Source organism: Bombina bombina, chromosome 7 (genome assembly GCF_027579735.1).
Source record: "Bombina bombina isolate aBomBom1 chromosome 7, aBomBom1.pri, whole genome shotgun sequence".
In the NCBI taxonomy this organism is placed as follows: domain Eukaryota; kingdom Metazoa; phylum Chordata; class Amphibia; order Anura; family Bombinatoridae; genus Bombina; species Bombina bombina.
The window spans coordinates 551,199,194-551,214,233 of record NC_069505.1 but is presented as its reverse complement, the minus strand read 5'-3'; the positions used below and the strand labels follow the sequence as shown (position 1 = coordinate 551,214,233).

The 15,040-nt window shown below is 37.7% G+C and overlaps 1 protein-coding gene across 1 annotated transcript in view; it reads left to right on the top strand.

Moving 5' to 3' along the window:
- GABBR1 (gamma-aminobutyric acid type B receptor subunit 1) overlaps nt 1-15,040 on the top strand; it is a 276,841-nt gene that overhangs the window by 181,938 nt on the left and 79,863 nt on the right. The window contains exon 15 of the mRNA XM_053721871.1: nt 3,519-3,635. Coding sequence (XP_053577846.1) covers nt 3,519-3,635 — 117 coding nt within the window. The remainder of the gene's footprint in view (nt 1-3,518; nt 3,636-15,040) is intronic.

Genomic DNA, 15,040 nt, shown 5'->3' with positions numbered 1-15,040 from the left:
CATTTCTATGCTATTGTGTATAGCTTAGTAACCATTTAAATTTTCATCTGATTTTGGTAATGTCTGCACTGATTTTGTTTTGTATAAGGGAAAAAAGTGTTTCAGATTTCCGAGCCCCTAAATATGTCACTGTCATTAGTACACTTTAGTCCTAGCAGGGACTAATCCCATAAACATGTCACTGTCATTAGTACACTTTAGTCCTAGCAGGTACTGAGCACATAAACATGTCACTGTCATTAGGACACTTTAGTCCTAGCAGGGACTGAGCCTATAAACATGGTACTGTCATTAGTACACTTTAGTCCTAGCAGGGACTGAGCCTATAAACATGTTACTGTCATTAGTACAGTTTGGTCCTAGCAGGGACCTAGCCTATAAACATGTTACTGTCATTAGTACAGTTTGGTCCTAGCAGGGACTGAGCACATAAACATGTCACTGTCATTAGTACACTTTAGTCCTAGCAGGGACTGAGCATATAAACATGTCACTGTCATTAGTACACTTTAGTCCTAGCAGGGACTGAGCATATAAACATGTCACTGTCATTAGTACACTTTAGTCCTAGCAGGAACTGAGCCCATAAACATGTTACTGTCATTAGTACACTTTAGTCCTAGCAGGGACTAATCCCATAAACATGTCACTGTCATTAGTACACTTTAGTCTTAGCAGGGATTACTCCCATAAACATGTCACTGTCATTAGTACACTTTAGTCCTAGCAGGTACTGAGCACATAAACATGTCACTGTCATTAGTACACTTTAGTCTTAGAAGGGACTGAGCCTATAAACATGTTACTGTCATTAGTACAGTTTGGTCCTAGCAGGGACTAATCCCATAAACATGTCACTGTCATTAGTACACTTTAGTCTTAGCAGGGACTGAGCACATAAACATGTCACTGTCATTACACTTTAGTCCTAGCAGGGACGGAGCACATAAACATGTCACTGTCATTAGTACACTTTAGTCCTAGCAGGAACTGAGCCTATAAACATGTCACTGTCATTAGTACACTTTAGTCCTAGCAGGGACTGAGCCCATAAACATGTCACTGTCATTAGTACACTTTAGTCCTAGCAGGGACTGAGCCCATAAACATGTCACTGTCATTAGTACACTTTAGTCCTAGCAGGGACTAAGCCCATAAACATATCACTGTCATTAGTACACTTTAGTCCTAGCAGGGACTGAGCCCATAAACATGTCACTGTCATTAGGACACTTTAGTCCTAGCAGGGACTGAGCCTATAAACATGTTACTGTCATTAGTACAGTTTGGTCCTAGCAGGGACCTAGCCTATAAACATGTTACTGTCATTAGTACAGTTTGGTCCTAGCAGGGACTGAGCACATAAACATGTCACTGTCATTAGTACACTTTAGTCCTAGCAGGGACTGAGCCTATAAACATGTTACTGTCATTAGTACAGTTTGGTCCTAGCAGGGACCTAGCCTATAAACATGTTACTGTCATTAGTACAGTTTGGTCCTAGCAGGGACTGAGCACATAAACATGTCACTGTCATTAGTACACTTTAGTCCTAGCAGGGACTGAGCATATAAACATGTCACTGTCATTAGTACACTTTAGTCCTAGCAGGAACTGAGCCCATAAACATGTTACTGTCATTAGTACACTTTAGTCCTAGCAGGGACTAATCCCATAAACATGTCACTGTCATTAGTACACTTTAGTCTTAGCAGGGACTGAGCCTATAAACATGTTACTGTCATTAGTACAGTTTGGTCCTAGCAGGGACTAATCCCATAAACATGTCACTGTCATTAGTACACTTTAGTCTTAGCAGGGACTGAGCACATAAACATGTCACTGTCATTACACTTTAGTCCTAGCAGGGACGGAGCACATAAACATGTCACTGTCATTAGTACACTTTAGTCCTAGCAGGAACTGAGCCTATAAACATGTCACTGTCATTAGTACACTTTAGTCCTAGCAGGGACTGAGCCCATAAACATGTCACTGTCATTAGTACACTTTAGTCCTAGCAGGGACTGAGCCCATAAACATGTCACTGTCATTAGTACACTTTAGTCCTAGCAGGGACTAAGCCCATAAACATATCACTGTCATTAGTACACTTTAGTCCTAGCAGGGACTGAGCCCATAAACATGTCACTTTCATTAGTACACTTTAGTCCTTGCAGGGACTGAGCCCATAAACATGTCACTGTCATTAGTACACTTTAGTCCTAGCAGGGACTGAGTCTATAAACATGTCACTGTCATTAGTACAGTTTGGTCCTAGCAGGGACCTAGCCTATAAACATGTTACTGTCATTAGTACAGTTTGGTCCTAGCAGGGACTGAGCACATAAACATGTCACTGTCATTAGTACACTTTAGTCCTAGCAGGGACTGAGCCTATAAACATGTTACTGTCATTAGTACAGTTTGGTCCTAGCAGGGACCTAGCCTATAAACATGTTACTGTCATTAGTACAGTTTGGTCCTAGCAGGGACTGAGCACATAAACATGTCACTGTCATTAGTACACTTTAGTCCTAGCAGGGACTGAGCATATAAACATGTCACTGTCATTAGTACACTTTAGTCCTAGCAGGAACTGAGCCCATAAACATGTTACTGTCATTAGTACACTTTAGTCCTAGCAGGGACTAATCCCATAAACATGTCACTGTCATTAGTACACTTTAGTCTTAGCAGGGACTGAGCCTATAAACATGTTACTGTCATTAGTACAGTTTGGTCCTAGCAGGGACTAATCCCATAAACATGTCACTGTCATTAGTACACTTTAGTCTTAGCAGGGACTGAGCACATAAACATGTCACTGTCATTACACTTTAGTCCTAGCAGGGACGGAGCACATAAACATGTCACTGTCATTAGTACACTTTAGTCCTAGCAGGAACTGAGCCTATAAACATGTCACTGTCATTAGTACACTTTAGTCCTAGCAGGGACTGAGCCCATAAACATGTCACTGTCATTAGTACACTTTAGTCCTAGCAGGGACTGAGCCCATAAACATGTCACTGTCATTAGTACACTTTAGTCCTAGCAGGGACTAAGCCCATAAACATATCACTGTCATTAGTACACTTTAGTCCTAGCAGGGACTGAGCCCATAAACATGTCACTTTCATTAGTACACTTTAGTCCTTGCAGGGACTGAGCCCATAAACATGTCACTGTCATTAGTACACTTTAGTCCTAGCAGGGACTGAGTCTATAAACATGTCACTGTCATTAGTACACTTTAGTCCTAGCAGGGACTGAGCACATAAACATGTCACTGTCATTAGTACACTTAAGTCCTAGCAGGGACTGAGCCTATAAACATGTCACTGTCATTAGTACACTTAAGTCCTAGCAGGGACTGAGCCTATAAACATGTCACTGTCATTAGTACACTTTAGTCCTAGCAGGGACTGAGCCTATAAACATGTCACTTTTATTAGTACACTATCCTTATAATCACCAAAGATTTCTGAATTATTTTACATGGTATTTCTCTACAGCAATCTCAGACGCTTGAGCCTTGGAAACTGTACACAACCGTTTCTCTTCTCTTGGGTTTGGATATTATAACTCTGGGCATCTGGCAAATTGTGGATCCTTTACAGCGCACTATTGAAGTAAGATATGAGAGAAAACAATGTAAGGACGAGGATATCAATAAAACCTCATAGAGAATATAAAAGGAGTAGATATGTCATCTGCCAAAATAGATATTAATAAGAATAATTGTGGTTAGTTCTAGCACAGCTGACACGGCCCTAATTGACTTGCGGTTCTTTTATTATTAACCAGGTTATAGGAATTGATTTTATTGTCCTTGGAAAGGATGAATGTGCGTTGGCTCTGCCTAGATTCGAACTTGCCTTGCATAGATTCTGAGGCTGATGTACTCAGATTTAAATGAACACAAAACCAGTATAAATAAAAACACAGCATATGTATTTGAAATATAATATAAGACAAATTCCTCTTGTGTGTGTGTGTGAGAGAATGTAACCAAAAAGTAAAAGCGAACGGAAAGAGCGCTAATATAGCTCCTATATGGGAGCCAAAAAGCTAAAGGTGGGATCTATAGGGTTAGCCAATTAGGAAATAAAAAGAATGACTATTTATTGGTAAATGTGAGGTATGGGTGACCTCCTATATCATGATATAACAATTGTACACAGATAAAATTACACAGGATAATACAAATAAAATACAATATAATACAATTAGATCCTGTGCGTGATCTAGGAGAGACACCTAGATCTATACATGTATCAGATCTGTACAGGATGTATCCTATAATTTATCTAAAATCCAGAGGGTCTCCTCAGTGAAGAGAATACGCTGAGTTCTTTAAGACCAATAGGGATGCGTTATATAAAAAACCATATAGTACAAAATATTACAGAATGCATAACATATGTAAATCCATGTTAAAATGTCCAAATAAATGTCCAAAGAGAATCCCGAGAAAAATATCTAGAAAAAATAATAATAATATCTTGATGTGAAGAAAAAAACAAAAATATAGTGTGTCCATAAAATGGTGTTGATAAAAAATCTATACTGATCGAAAAAATTGAACATTGTGTTAAAAAAACAAATGGTGTACACCTTAAAAAATAAAAATGCAGTGAAAAGAGATACAAGAAAAAAAATATATTCAATATATTCAATCGTGGATCATAAAAAAGTGGAAATATATAAGTGAATATCCTATTAGTGATAATAATCCTGATTGGTGATGATCCTCAAATGTGTGGTAAAGAGGGTCTTCTAAATAATGTGTGTCGATCTCCTATAAAAGATAAAATATATAGTGCAATAACGCTACTAGTATTTTAAAAAATAGGTATTGGGCTTACCAGTGTAAAATAAACCTGAGCCCTGGTATCAGAAATGGTCGTCTACGCGTTTCGGTCCTCACCAGGACCTTTCTCAAAACTTATACCGGCTGTAACCGGATGTTTCCTTATAAGGGGTCTTTTGGCCAATTGTGGGGCTTCAAACAGGTGCCAAATGTCCCTCTCCAAAACCGGAAGTGGTTGTGTGTCTTATCACATCCGGTTTCTTTGTGTCGTCTCAAACCGTAAATCGTCATTTTAATGACGTCATATCCGGTTGTCATTGATTCCGGTTGGGATCTTTCTGGTTGTGTATTTCCGGGCTTATGTTTACTTTTTAGTTTTCAAGAGGGGAAAGCTTTCATATTTAAAATATATATATATGCGTAAGCTATATTTATGACTAGGATGTCTATATAGATGTCTAGCCTAGTTATTTGTTTACATTCTGGAGCTTACCATTCAATGTGGAGTGCTTATTAAGCACACACTGTGAGGCCTATGTATCAAAGGTCTTGTGGACCTGATCCGACAGTGCGGATCAGGTCCGCAAGACCTCGCTGAATGCGGAGAGCAATACGCTCTCCGTATTCAGCATTGCACCAGCAGCTCACAAGAGCTGCTGGTGCAACGCTGCCCCCTCAGACTCGCGGCCACCAGCAGGGAGGTGTCAATCAACACGATCGTACTTGATCGGGTTGAATTGTGGCGATTCCTGTCCGCCTGCTCAGAGCAGGCGGACAGGGTTATGGAGCAGCGGTCTTTTGACCGCTGCTTCATAACTGCTGTTTCTGGCGAGTCTTCAGACTCGCCAGAAACACGGGCCCACAAGCTCCATACGGAGCTTGATTAATGGGCCTCTATATTTCTATTATACTATATAACATATCTTTATTTCAAATTGCAATCCAGCCTCCTTTGTTACAATTATTGTTCTAATTAAATAAGTATGGGTTCCTCTATAGCATAAACCTGAGTCCGGGGTTGGTATCAGAGTACTACATGCGTGTATTCACGACATCCATATAGACACCCTAGTCATAAATATAGCTTACACATATATATTTTAATTATGAAAGCTTTCCCCTCTTGAAAACGAAAGTAAACATAAGCCAGGAAATACGCAACCGGAAAAATCCCAACCGGAATCAATGACAACCGGATATGACGTCATTAAAATGACGATTTCCGGTTTGAGACGACACAGAGAAACCAGATGTGATAAGACACACAACCACTTCCGGTTTCGGAGAGGGACATTTGGCGCCTGTTTGAAGCCCCACAATTGGCCAAAAGACCCCTTATAAGGAAACATCTGATTACAGCCGGTGTTCTGTTAAGGGACCGAACTTTTTAAAAGAGCGAACCATGTCACTTCCTGTGACGTTACATCAGCTGTTGTACACATTTTGCCCCTAATGCGCATGCATGCTAGCATCATCACATATCTGGCCGCATACGTCACTGTGAAACTATTTACACTTGTGAAATTGAGAAGCCTTTCTATAGCGCATGTGTGGGATTTTCTATTATCACAAATGGGGGGGTTTTATGGAATGCTGTTTATTGGTCCCTGCATGACAAACAGCCACTCGGCTATCGCCACTGCTTGTGTTGGAAGATCCATTTTTCAATGTCGTATTTTTTATCCTTAAATTTATATCGGTTTTACACTATAATTCACATATTTGGCTGTTTGTCATGCAGGGACCAATAAACCAGCGTTCCATAAACCCCCCATTTGTGATAGAAAATCCCACACATGCGTTATAAAAAGGCTTCTCAATTTCACAAGTGAAAATAGTTTCACATTGACATATGCGGCCAGGTATGTGATGACGCTGGCACGCATGCGCATTATGGGCAAAATGTGTACAACAGCTGATGTAACGTCACAGGAAGTGACATGGTTCGCTCTTTTGAAAAGTTTGGTCCCTTAACAGAACACCGGTATCAGTCTTGAGTCCTGGTGAGGACTGAAATGCATAGACGACCATTGCTGATACCACGGCTCAGGTTTATTTTACATTGGTAAGCCCAATACCTTTTTTTTAAACTACTAGTAGCGTTGTTGCACTATATATTTTATCTTTTATAGGAGATCGACACACATTATTTAAAAGACACATCACTTAGAAGACCCTCTTTACCACACATTTGAGGATCATCACCAATCAGGATTATTATCACTAATAGGATATTCACTTATATATTTCCACTTTTTTATGATCCACGATTGTATATATATCGAATATATTTTTTTTCTTGTATAATTTTTTTTCTTGTATCTCTTTTCACTGCATTTTTATTTTTTAAATTGTACACCATTTGTTTTTTAACACACTTTTCAATTTTTTCAATCAGTATACATTTTTTATCAACACCATTTTATGGACACACTATATTTTTTTGCTTTTTTCTTCACATCGAGATATTATTATTATTTTTTCTAGATTTTTTTCTCGGGACTCTCTTTGGACATTTATTTGGACATTTTAACATGGATTTACATATGTTATGCATTCTGTAATATTTTGTACCATATGGTTTTTTATATAACGCATCCCTATTGGTCTTAAAGAACTCAGCGTATTTTCTCCACTGGATTTTAGATTAATTATAGAATACATCCTGTGCAGATCTGATACATGTATAGATCTAGGTGTCTCTCCTAGATCACGCACAGGATCTAATTGTATTATATTGTATTTTATTTGTATTATCCTGTGTAATTTTATCTGTGTACAATTGTTATATCATGATATATGAGGTCACCCATACCTCACTTTTACCAATAAATAGTCATTCTTTTTATTTCCTAAGTGGCTTACCCTATAGATCCCACCTTTAGCTTTTTGGCTCCCATATAGGAGCTATATTAGTGCTCTTTCCATTCGCGTTTATTTTTGGTAATATATATGAGATCTGGTTGAGAGATCTTGCTTTTGGGAGGAGCTTGTGTGGCTGCATTTGGCGCTGTGGATATCTATTTGTGTGAGAGAATGTGTAAGAGTGTGAGAAAGTGTGTGTGACTGTGTGTAAGTGTCTTCGTGAGTGAGAGTGTGTGTGTCTTTGTGATTGTCAATTTCTTTCTGTGTGTGAAAAAGTGAGTTTATTTGTGTGTGTGAGAGAGAATGTGTGTAAGAGTATGTGTTAGTGTATGGGAGAAAGTGTATGTGTGTGTGTAAGTGTTAGTGTCTTTGTGTGTGGGAGAGAGAAGGAGTATGTGTGAAAGAGTGTGAGAGAAAGTGTGTGTGTAAGTGTTAGTGTCTTTGTGTGTGTGTGACAGAGGAGTACAGTATGTGTGTGTGAGCGTGTGTGTGTGTGTAAGAGCGTTAGTGTCTTTGTATGTTTGAGATAGGAGTGTGTGTGTAAATGTTAGTGTCTTTGTGTGTGTGATAGGGAATGTGTGTAAGAGTGGGTGTTAGTATGTGAGATAGTGTGTGGGTGTAAGTGTTAGTGTCTTTGTGTGTGGGAGAGAAAAGGAGTATATGTGTAAGAGTGTGTGTTAGTGTGTGAGAGAAGGTGTGTGTGTGTAAGAGTGTTAGTGCCTTTGTGTGTATGAGAGAGGAGTGTGTGTGTGTAAGAGTGTGAGTTAGTGTGCGACAGTGTGTGTATGTAAGAGTGTTAGTGTCTTTGTGTGTGTGAGAGAGGAGTATGTGTGTAAGAGTGTGTGTTAGTGTGTGAGAGAGAGTGTGTGTGAGAGAGAGGAGTATGTGTGTAAGTATGTGTTAGTGTGTGAGAGAAAGTGTGTGTCTGTAAGAGTGTTAGTGTCTTTGTGTGTGTGAGAGAGGAGTATGTGTGTAAGTATGTGTGAGTGTGTGAAAGAAAGTGTGTGTCTGTAAGAGTGTTAGTGTCTTTGTGTGTGTGAGAGAGGAGTATGAGTGTAAGAGTATGTGTTAGTGTGTGAGAGAAAGTGTGTGTGTAAGAGTGTTAGTATCTTTGTGTGTGAGAGTGAGAGTGTGTGTGTGGTAGTGTGTGAGGGTGTGAATATCTATGTGCGAGTTTGTGTTTATGTGCTATTATAGATAGTGTGTTGATGTTTGATGTGCTGTGAACGGCACAAGACTGTTCGGGTTTTGGCCTAAACTAAAGGTAGCAATCCTTATTGGCTGTTAACATTGTAAAACAAACAATATATGAACAAAGAAGAAAATAGATAGAAACGTAAATATTGACTGCAGATAAGAGCCATAGGCCCATCAAGTCTGCCCAATATTTCCTAAAAGTATAAACGTATCTAGTTTGTATCATAGCCTTATGCTTATCCCAGGCATTAGTTAGTACATAGGATAGCCTTATGCTTATCCCAGTCACTAATTAGTATGTAGGATAGCCTTATGCTTATCCCAGGCATTAATAAGTATGTAGGATACCCTTATGTTTATCCCAGGCATTAATAAGTATGTAGGACAGCCTTATGCTTATCTCAGGCATTAATTAGTATGTGGGATAGCCTTATGTTTATCCCAGGCATTAATACGTATGACGGAAAGCCTTATGCTTATCCCAGGCATTAATAAGTATGTAGGACAGCCTTATGCTTATCCCAGGCATTAATAAGTATGTAGGATAGCCGTATGCTTATCCCAGGCATTAATAAGTATGTAGGATAGCCTTATGTTTATCCCAGGCATTAATAAGTATGTAGGATAGCCGTATGCTTATCCCAGGCATTAATAAGTATGAAGGAAAGAAAGCCTTATGTTTATCCCAGGCATTAATAAGTATGTAGGATAACCTTACATTTATCCCAGGCATTAATAAGTATGTAGGATATGCCTTATGTTTATCCCAGGCATTAATAAGTGTGTAGGATAGTCTTATGTTTATTCCAGGCATTAATAAGTATGTAGGCTAGCCTTACGTTTATCCCAGGCATTAATAAGTATGTAGGATAGCCTTATGTTTATCCCAGGCATTAATAAGTATGTAGGATAGCCTTACGTTTATCCCAGGCATTAATAAGTATGTAGGATAGCCTTACGTTTATCCCAGTCATTAATAAGTATGTAGGATAGCCTTTACGTTTATCCCAGGCATTAATAAGTATGTAGGATAGCCTTATGTTTATCCCAGGCATTAATAAGTATGTAGGATAGTCTTATGTTTATTCCAGGCATTAATAAGTATGTAGGATAGCCTTATGTTTATCACAGGCATTAATAAGTATGTAGGATAGCCGTATGCTTATCCCAGGCATTAATAAGTATGTAGGATAGCCTTATGTTTATCCCAGGCATTAATAAGTATGTAGGATAGCCTTATGTTTATCACAGGCATTAATAAGTATGTAGGATAGCCGTATGCTTATCCCAGGCATTAATAAGTATGTAGGATAGCCTTATGCTTATCCCAGGCATTAATAAGTATGTAGGATAGCCTTATGCTTATCCCAGGCATTAATAAGTATGTAGAATAGTCTTATGTTTATTCCAGGCATTAATAAGTATGTAGGATAGCCTTACGTTTATCCCAGGCATTAATAAGTATGTAGGATAGCCTTATGTTTATCCCAGGCATTAATAGGTATGTAGGATAGTCTTATGTTTATTCCAGGCATTAATAAGTATGTAGGATAGCCTTACGTTTATCCCAGGCATTAATAAGTATGTAGGATAGTCTTATGTTTATCCCAGGCATTAATAAGTATGTAGGATAGCCTTATGTTTATCCCAGGCATTAATAAGTATGTAGGATAGTCTTATGTTTATCCCAGGCATTAATAAGTATATAGGATAGCCTTATACTTATCCCAGGCATTAATAAGTATGTAGGATAGCCTTATGTTTATCCCAGGCATTAATAAGTTTGATGTGCTGTGAACGGCACAAGACTGTTCGGGTTTTGGCCTAAACTAAAGGTAGCAATCCTTATTGGCTGTTAACATTGTAAAACAAACAATATATGAACAAAGAAGAAAATAGATAGAAACGTAAATATTGACTGCAGATAAGAGCCATAGGCCCATCAAGTCTGCCCAATATTTCCTAAAAGTATAAACGTATCTAGTTTGTATCATAGCCTTATGCTTATCCCAGGCATTAGTTAGTACATAGGATAGCCTTATGCTTATCCCAGTCACTAATTAGTATGTAGGATAGCCTTATGCTTATCCCAGGCATTAATAAGTATGTAGGATACCCTTATGTTTATCCCAGGCATTAATAAGTATGTAGGACAGCCTTATGCTTATCTCAGGCATTAATTAGTATGTGGGATAGCCTTATGTTTATCCCAGGCATTAATACGTATGACGGAAAGCCTTATGCTTATCCCAGGCATTAATAAGTATGTAGGACAGCCTTATGCTTATCCCAGGCATTAATAAGTATGTAGGATAGCCGTATGCTTATCCCAGGCATTAATAAGTATGTAGGATAGCCTTATGTTTATCCCAGGCATTAATAAGTATGTAGGATAGCCGTATGCTTATCCCAGGCATTAATAAGTATGAAGGAAAGAAAGCCTTATGTTTATCCCAGGCATTAATAAGTATGTAGGATAACCTTACATTTATCCCAGGCATTAATAAGTATGTAGGATATGCCTTATGTTTATCCCAGGCATTAATAAGTGTGTAGGATAGTCTTATGTTTATTCCAGGCATTAATAAGTATGTAGGCTAGCCTTACGTTTATCCCAGGCATTAATAAGTATGTAGGATAGCCTTATGTTTATCCCAGGCATTAATAAGTATGTAGGATAGCCTTACGTTTATCCCAGGCATTAATAAGTATGTAGGATAGCCTTACGTTTATCCCAGTCATTAATAAGTATGTAGGATAGCCTTTACGTTTATCCCAGGCATTAATAAGTATGTAGGATAGCCTTATGTTTATCCCAGGCATTAATAAGTATGTAGGATAGTCTTATGTTTATTCCAGGCATTAATAAGTATGTAGGATAGCCTTATGTTTATCACAGGCATTAATAAGTATGTAGGATAGCCGTATGCTTATCCCAGGCATTAATAAGTATGTAGGATAGCCTTATGTTTATCCCATGCATTAATAAGTATGTAGGATAGCCTTATGTTTATCACAGGCATTAATAAGTATGTAGGATAGCCGTATGCTTATCCCAGGCATTAATAAGTATGTAGGATAGCCTTATGCTTATCCCAGGCATTAATAAGTATGTAGGATAGCCTTATGCTTATCCCAGGCATTAATAAGTATGTAGAATAGTCTTATGTTTATTCCAGGCATTAATAAGTATGTAGGATAGCCTTACGTTTATCCCAGGCATTAATAAGTATGTAGGATAGCCTTATGTTTATCCCAGGCATTAATAGGTATGTAGGATAGTCTTATGTTTATTCCAGGCATTAATAAGTATGTAGGATAGCCTTACGTTTATCCCAGGCATTAATAAGTATGTAGGATAGTCTTATGTTTATCCCAGGCATTAATAAGTATGTAGGATAGCCTTATGTTTATCCCAGGCATTAATAAGTATGTAGGATAGTCTTATGTTTATCCCAGGCATTAATAAGTATATAGGATAGCCTTATACTTATCCCAGGCATTAATAAGTATGTAGGATAGCCTTATGTTTATCCCAGGCATTAATAAGTATGTAGGATAGCCTTATGTTTATCCCAGGCATTAATACGTATGTAGGATAGCCTTATGTTTATCCCAAGCATTAATAAGTATGTAGGATAGCTTTATGTTTATCCCAGGAATTAATACGTATGTAGGATAGCCTTATGCTTATCCCAGGCATTAATAAGTATGTAAGATAGCCTTATGCTTATCCCAGGCATTAATAAATATGTAGGATAGCCTTCTGCTTATCCCAGGCATTAATACGTATGTAGGATAGCTTTATGTTTATCCTAGACATTAATAAGTATGTAGGATAGCCTTATGCTTATCCCAGGCATTAATAAGTATGTAGGATAGCCTTATGTTTATCCCAGGCATTAATAAGTATGTAGGATAGCCTTACGTTTATCCCAGGCATTAATAAGTATGTAGAATAGTCTTATGTTTATCCCAGGCATTAATAAGTATGTAGGATAGCCTTATACTTATCCCAGGCATTAATAAGTATGTAGGATAGCCTTATGTTTATCCCAGGCATTAATACGTATGTAGGATAGCCTTATGTTTATCCCAGGCATTAATAAGTATGTAGGATAGCTTTATGTTTATCCCAGGCATTAATACGTATGTAGGATAGCCTTATGCTTATCCCAGGCATTAATAAGTATGTAAGATAGCCTTATGCTTATCCCAGGCATTAATAAATATGTAGGATAGCCTTCTGCTTATCCCAGGCATTAATACGTAAGTAGGATAGCTTTATGTTTATTCCAGGCATTAGTTAGTATGTAGGATAGCCTTATGCTTATTCCAAGCGTTAATAAGTATGTAGGATACATACGTTTATCCCAGGCATTAATAAGTATGTAGGATAGCCTTATGCTTATCCCAAGAGTTAATAAGTATGTAGGATAGCCGTATGCTTATCCCAGGCATTAATACATATGTAGGATAGTCTTATGTTTATTCCAGGTATTAATAAGTATGTAGGATAGCCTTATGTTTATCCCAGGCATTAATAAGTATGTAGGATAGCCTTATGTTTATCCCAGGCATTAATAAGTATGTAGGATAGCCTTATGTTTATCCCAGGCATTAATAAGTATGTAGGATAGCCGTATGCTTATCCCAGGCATTAATAAGTATGAAGGATAGCCTTATGTTTATCCCAGGCATTAATAAGTATGTAGGATAGCCTTATGTTTATCCCAGGCATTAATAAGTATGTAGGATAGCCTTATGTTTATCCCAGGCATTAATAAGTATGTAGGATAGCCGTATGCTTATCCCAGGCATTAATAAGTATGAAGGATAACCTTTAAGCAACTTTCTAATTTACTCCTATTATCAATTTTTCTTTGCTCTCTTGCTATCTATATTTGAGAAAGAAGATATATAAGTTTTTTGGTTCAGACCTCTGGACAAGACTTTTTTTATTGGTGGATGAATTTATCCACCAATCAGCAAGGACAGCCCAGGTCGTTCACCAAAAATGGGCCGGCGTCTAAACTTACATTCTTGCATTTTAAATAAAGATACCAAGAGAATGAAGAAAATTTGATAATAGGAGTAAATTAGAAAGTTGCTTAAAATTGCATGCTCTATCTGAATCACGAAAGAAAAAATTTGGGTTCAGTGTCCCTTTAATAAGTATGTAGGATAGCCTTATGTTTATTCCAGGCATTAATTAGTATGTAGGATAGCCGTATGCTTATCCCAGGCCTTCATTAGTATGTAGGATAGCCTTATGCTTATCCCAGGCATTAATTAGTATGTAGGATAGCCTTATGCTTATCCCATGCATTAATAAGTATGTAGGATAGCCTTATGTTTATTCCAGGCATTAATTAGTATGTAGGATAGCTTTATGTTTATTCCAGGCATTAGTTAGTATGTAGGATAGCCTTATGCTTATCCCAGGCATTAATTAGTATGTAGGATAGCCTTATGCTTATCCCATGCATTAATAAGTATGTAGGATAGCCTTACGTTTATCCCAGGCATTAATAAGTATGTAGGATAGCCTTATGCTTATCCCAGGCATTAATAAGTATGTAGGATAGCCTTATGCTTATCCCAGGCATTAATAAGTATGTAGAATAGTCTTATGTTTATTCCAGGCATTAATAAGTATGTAGGATAGCCTTATGCTTATCCCAGGAATTAATAAGTATGTAGAATAGTCTTATGTTTATTCCAGGCATTAATAAGTATGTAGGATAGCCTTATGCTTATCCCAGGCATTAATAAGTATGTAGGATAGCCTTATGCTTATCCCAGGCATTAATAAGTATGTAGGATAGCCTTATGTTTATCCCAGGCATTAATGAGTATGTAGGATAGCCTTATGTTTATCCCAGGCATTAATAAGTATATAGGATAGCCTTATGTTTATCCCAGGCATTAATAAGTATGTAGGATAGCCTTATGCTTATCCCAGGCATTAATAAGTATGTAGGATAGCCTTATGCTTATCCCAGGCATTAATAAGTATGTAGGATAGCCTTATGCTTATCCCAGGCATTAATAAGTATGTAGGATAGCCTTATGCTTATCCCAGGCATTAATAAGTATGTAGGATAGCCTTATGCTTATCCCAGGCATTAATAAGTATGTAGGATAGCCTTATGCTTATCC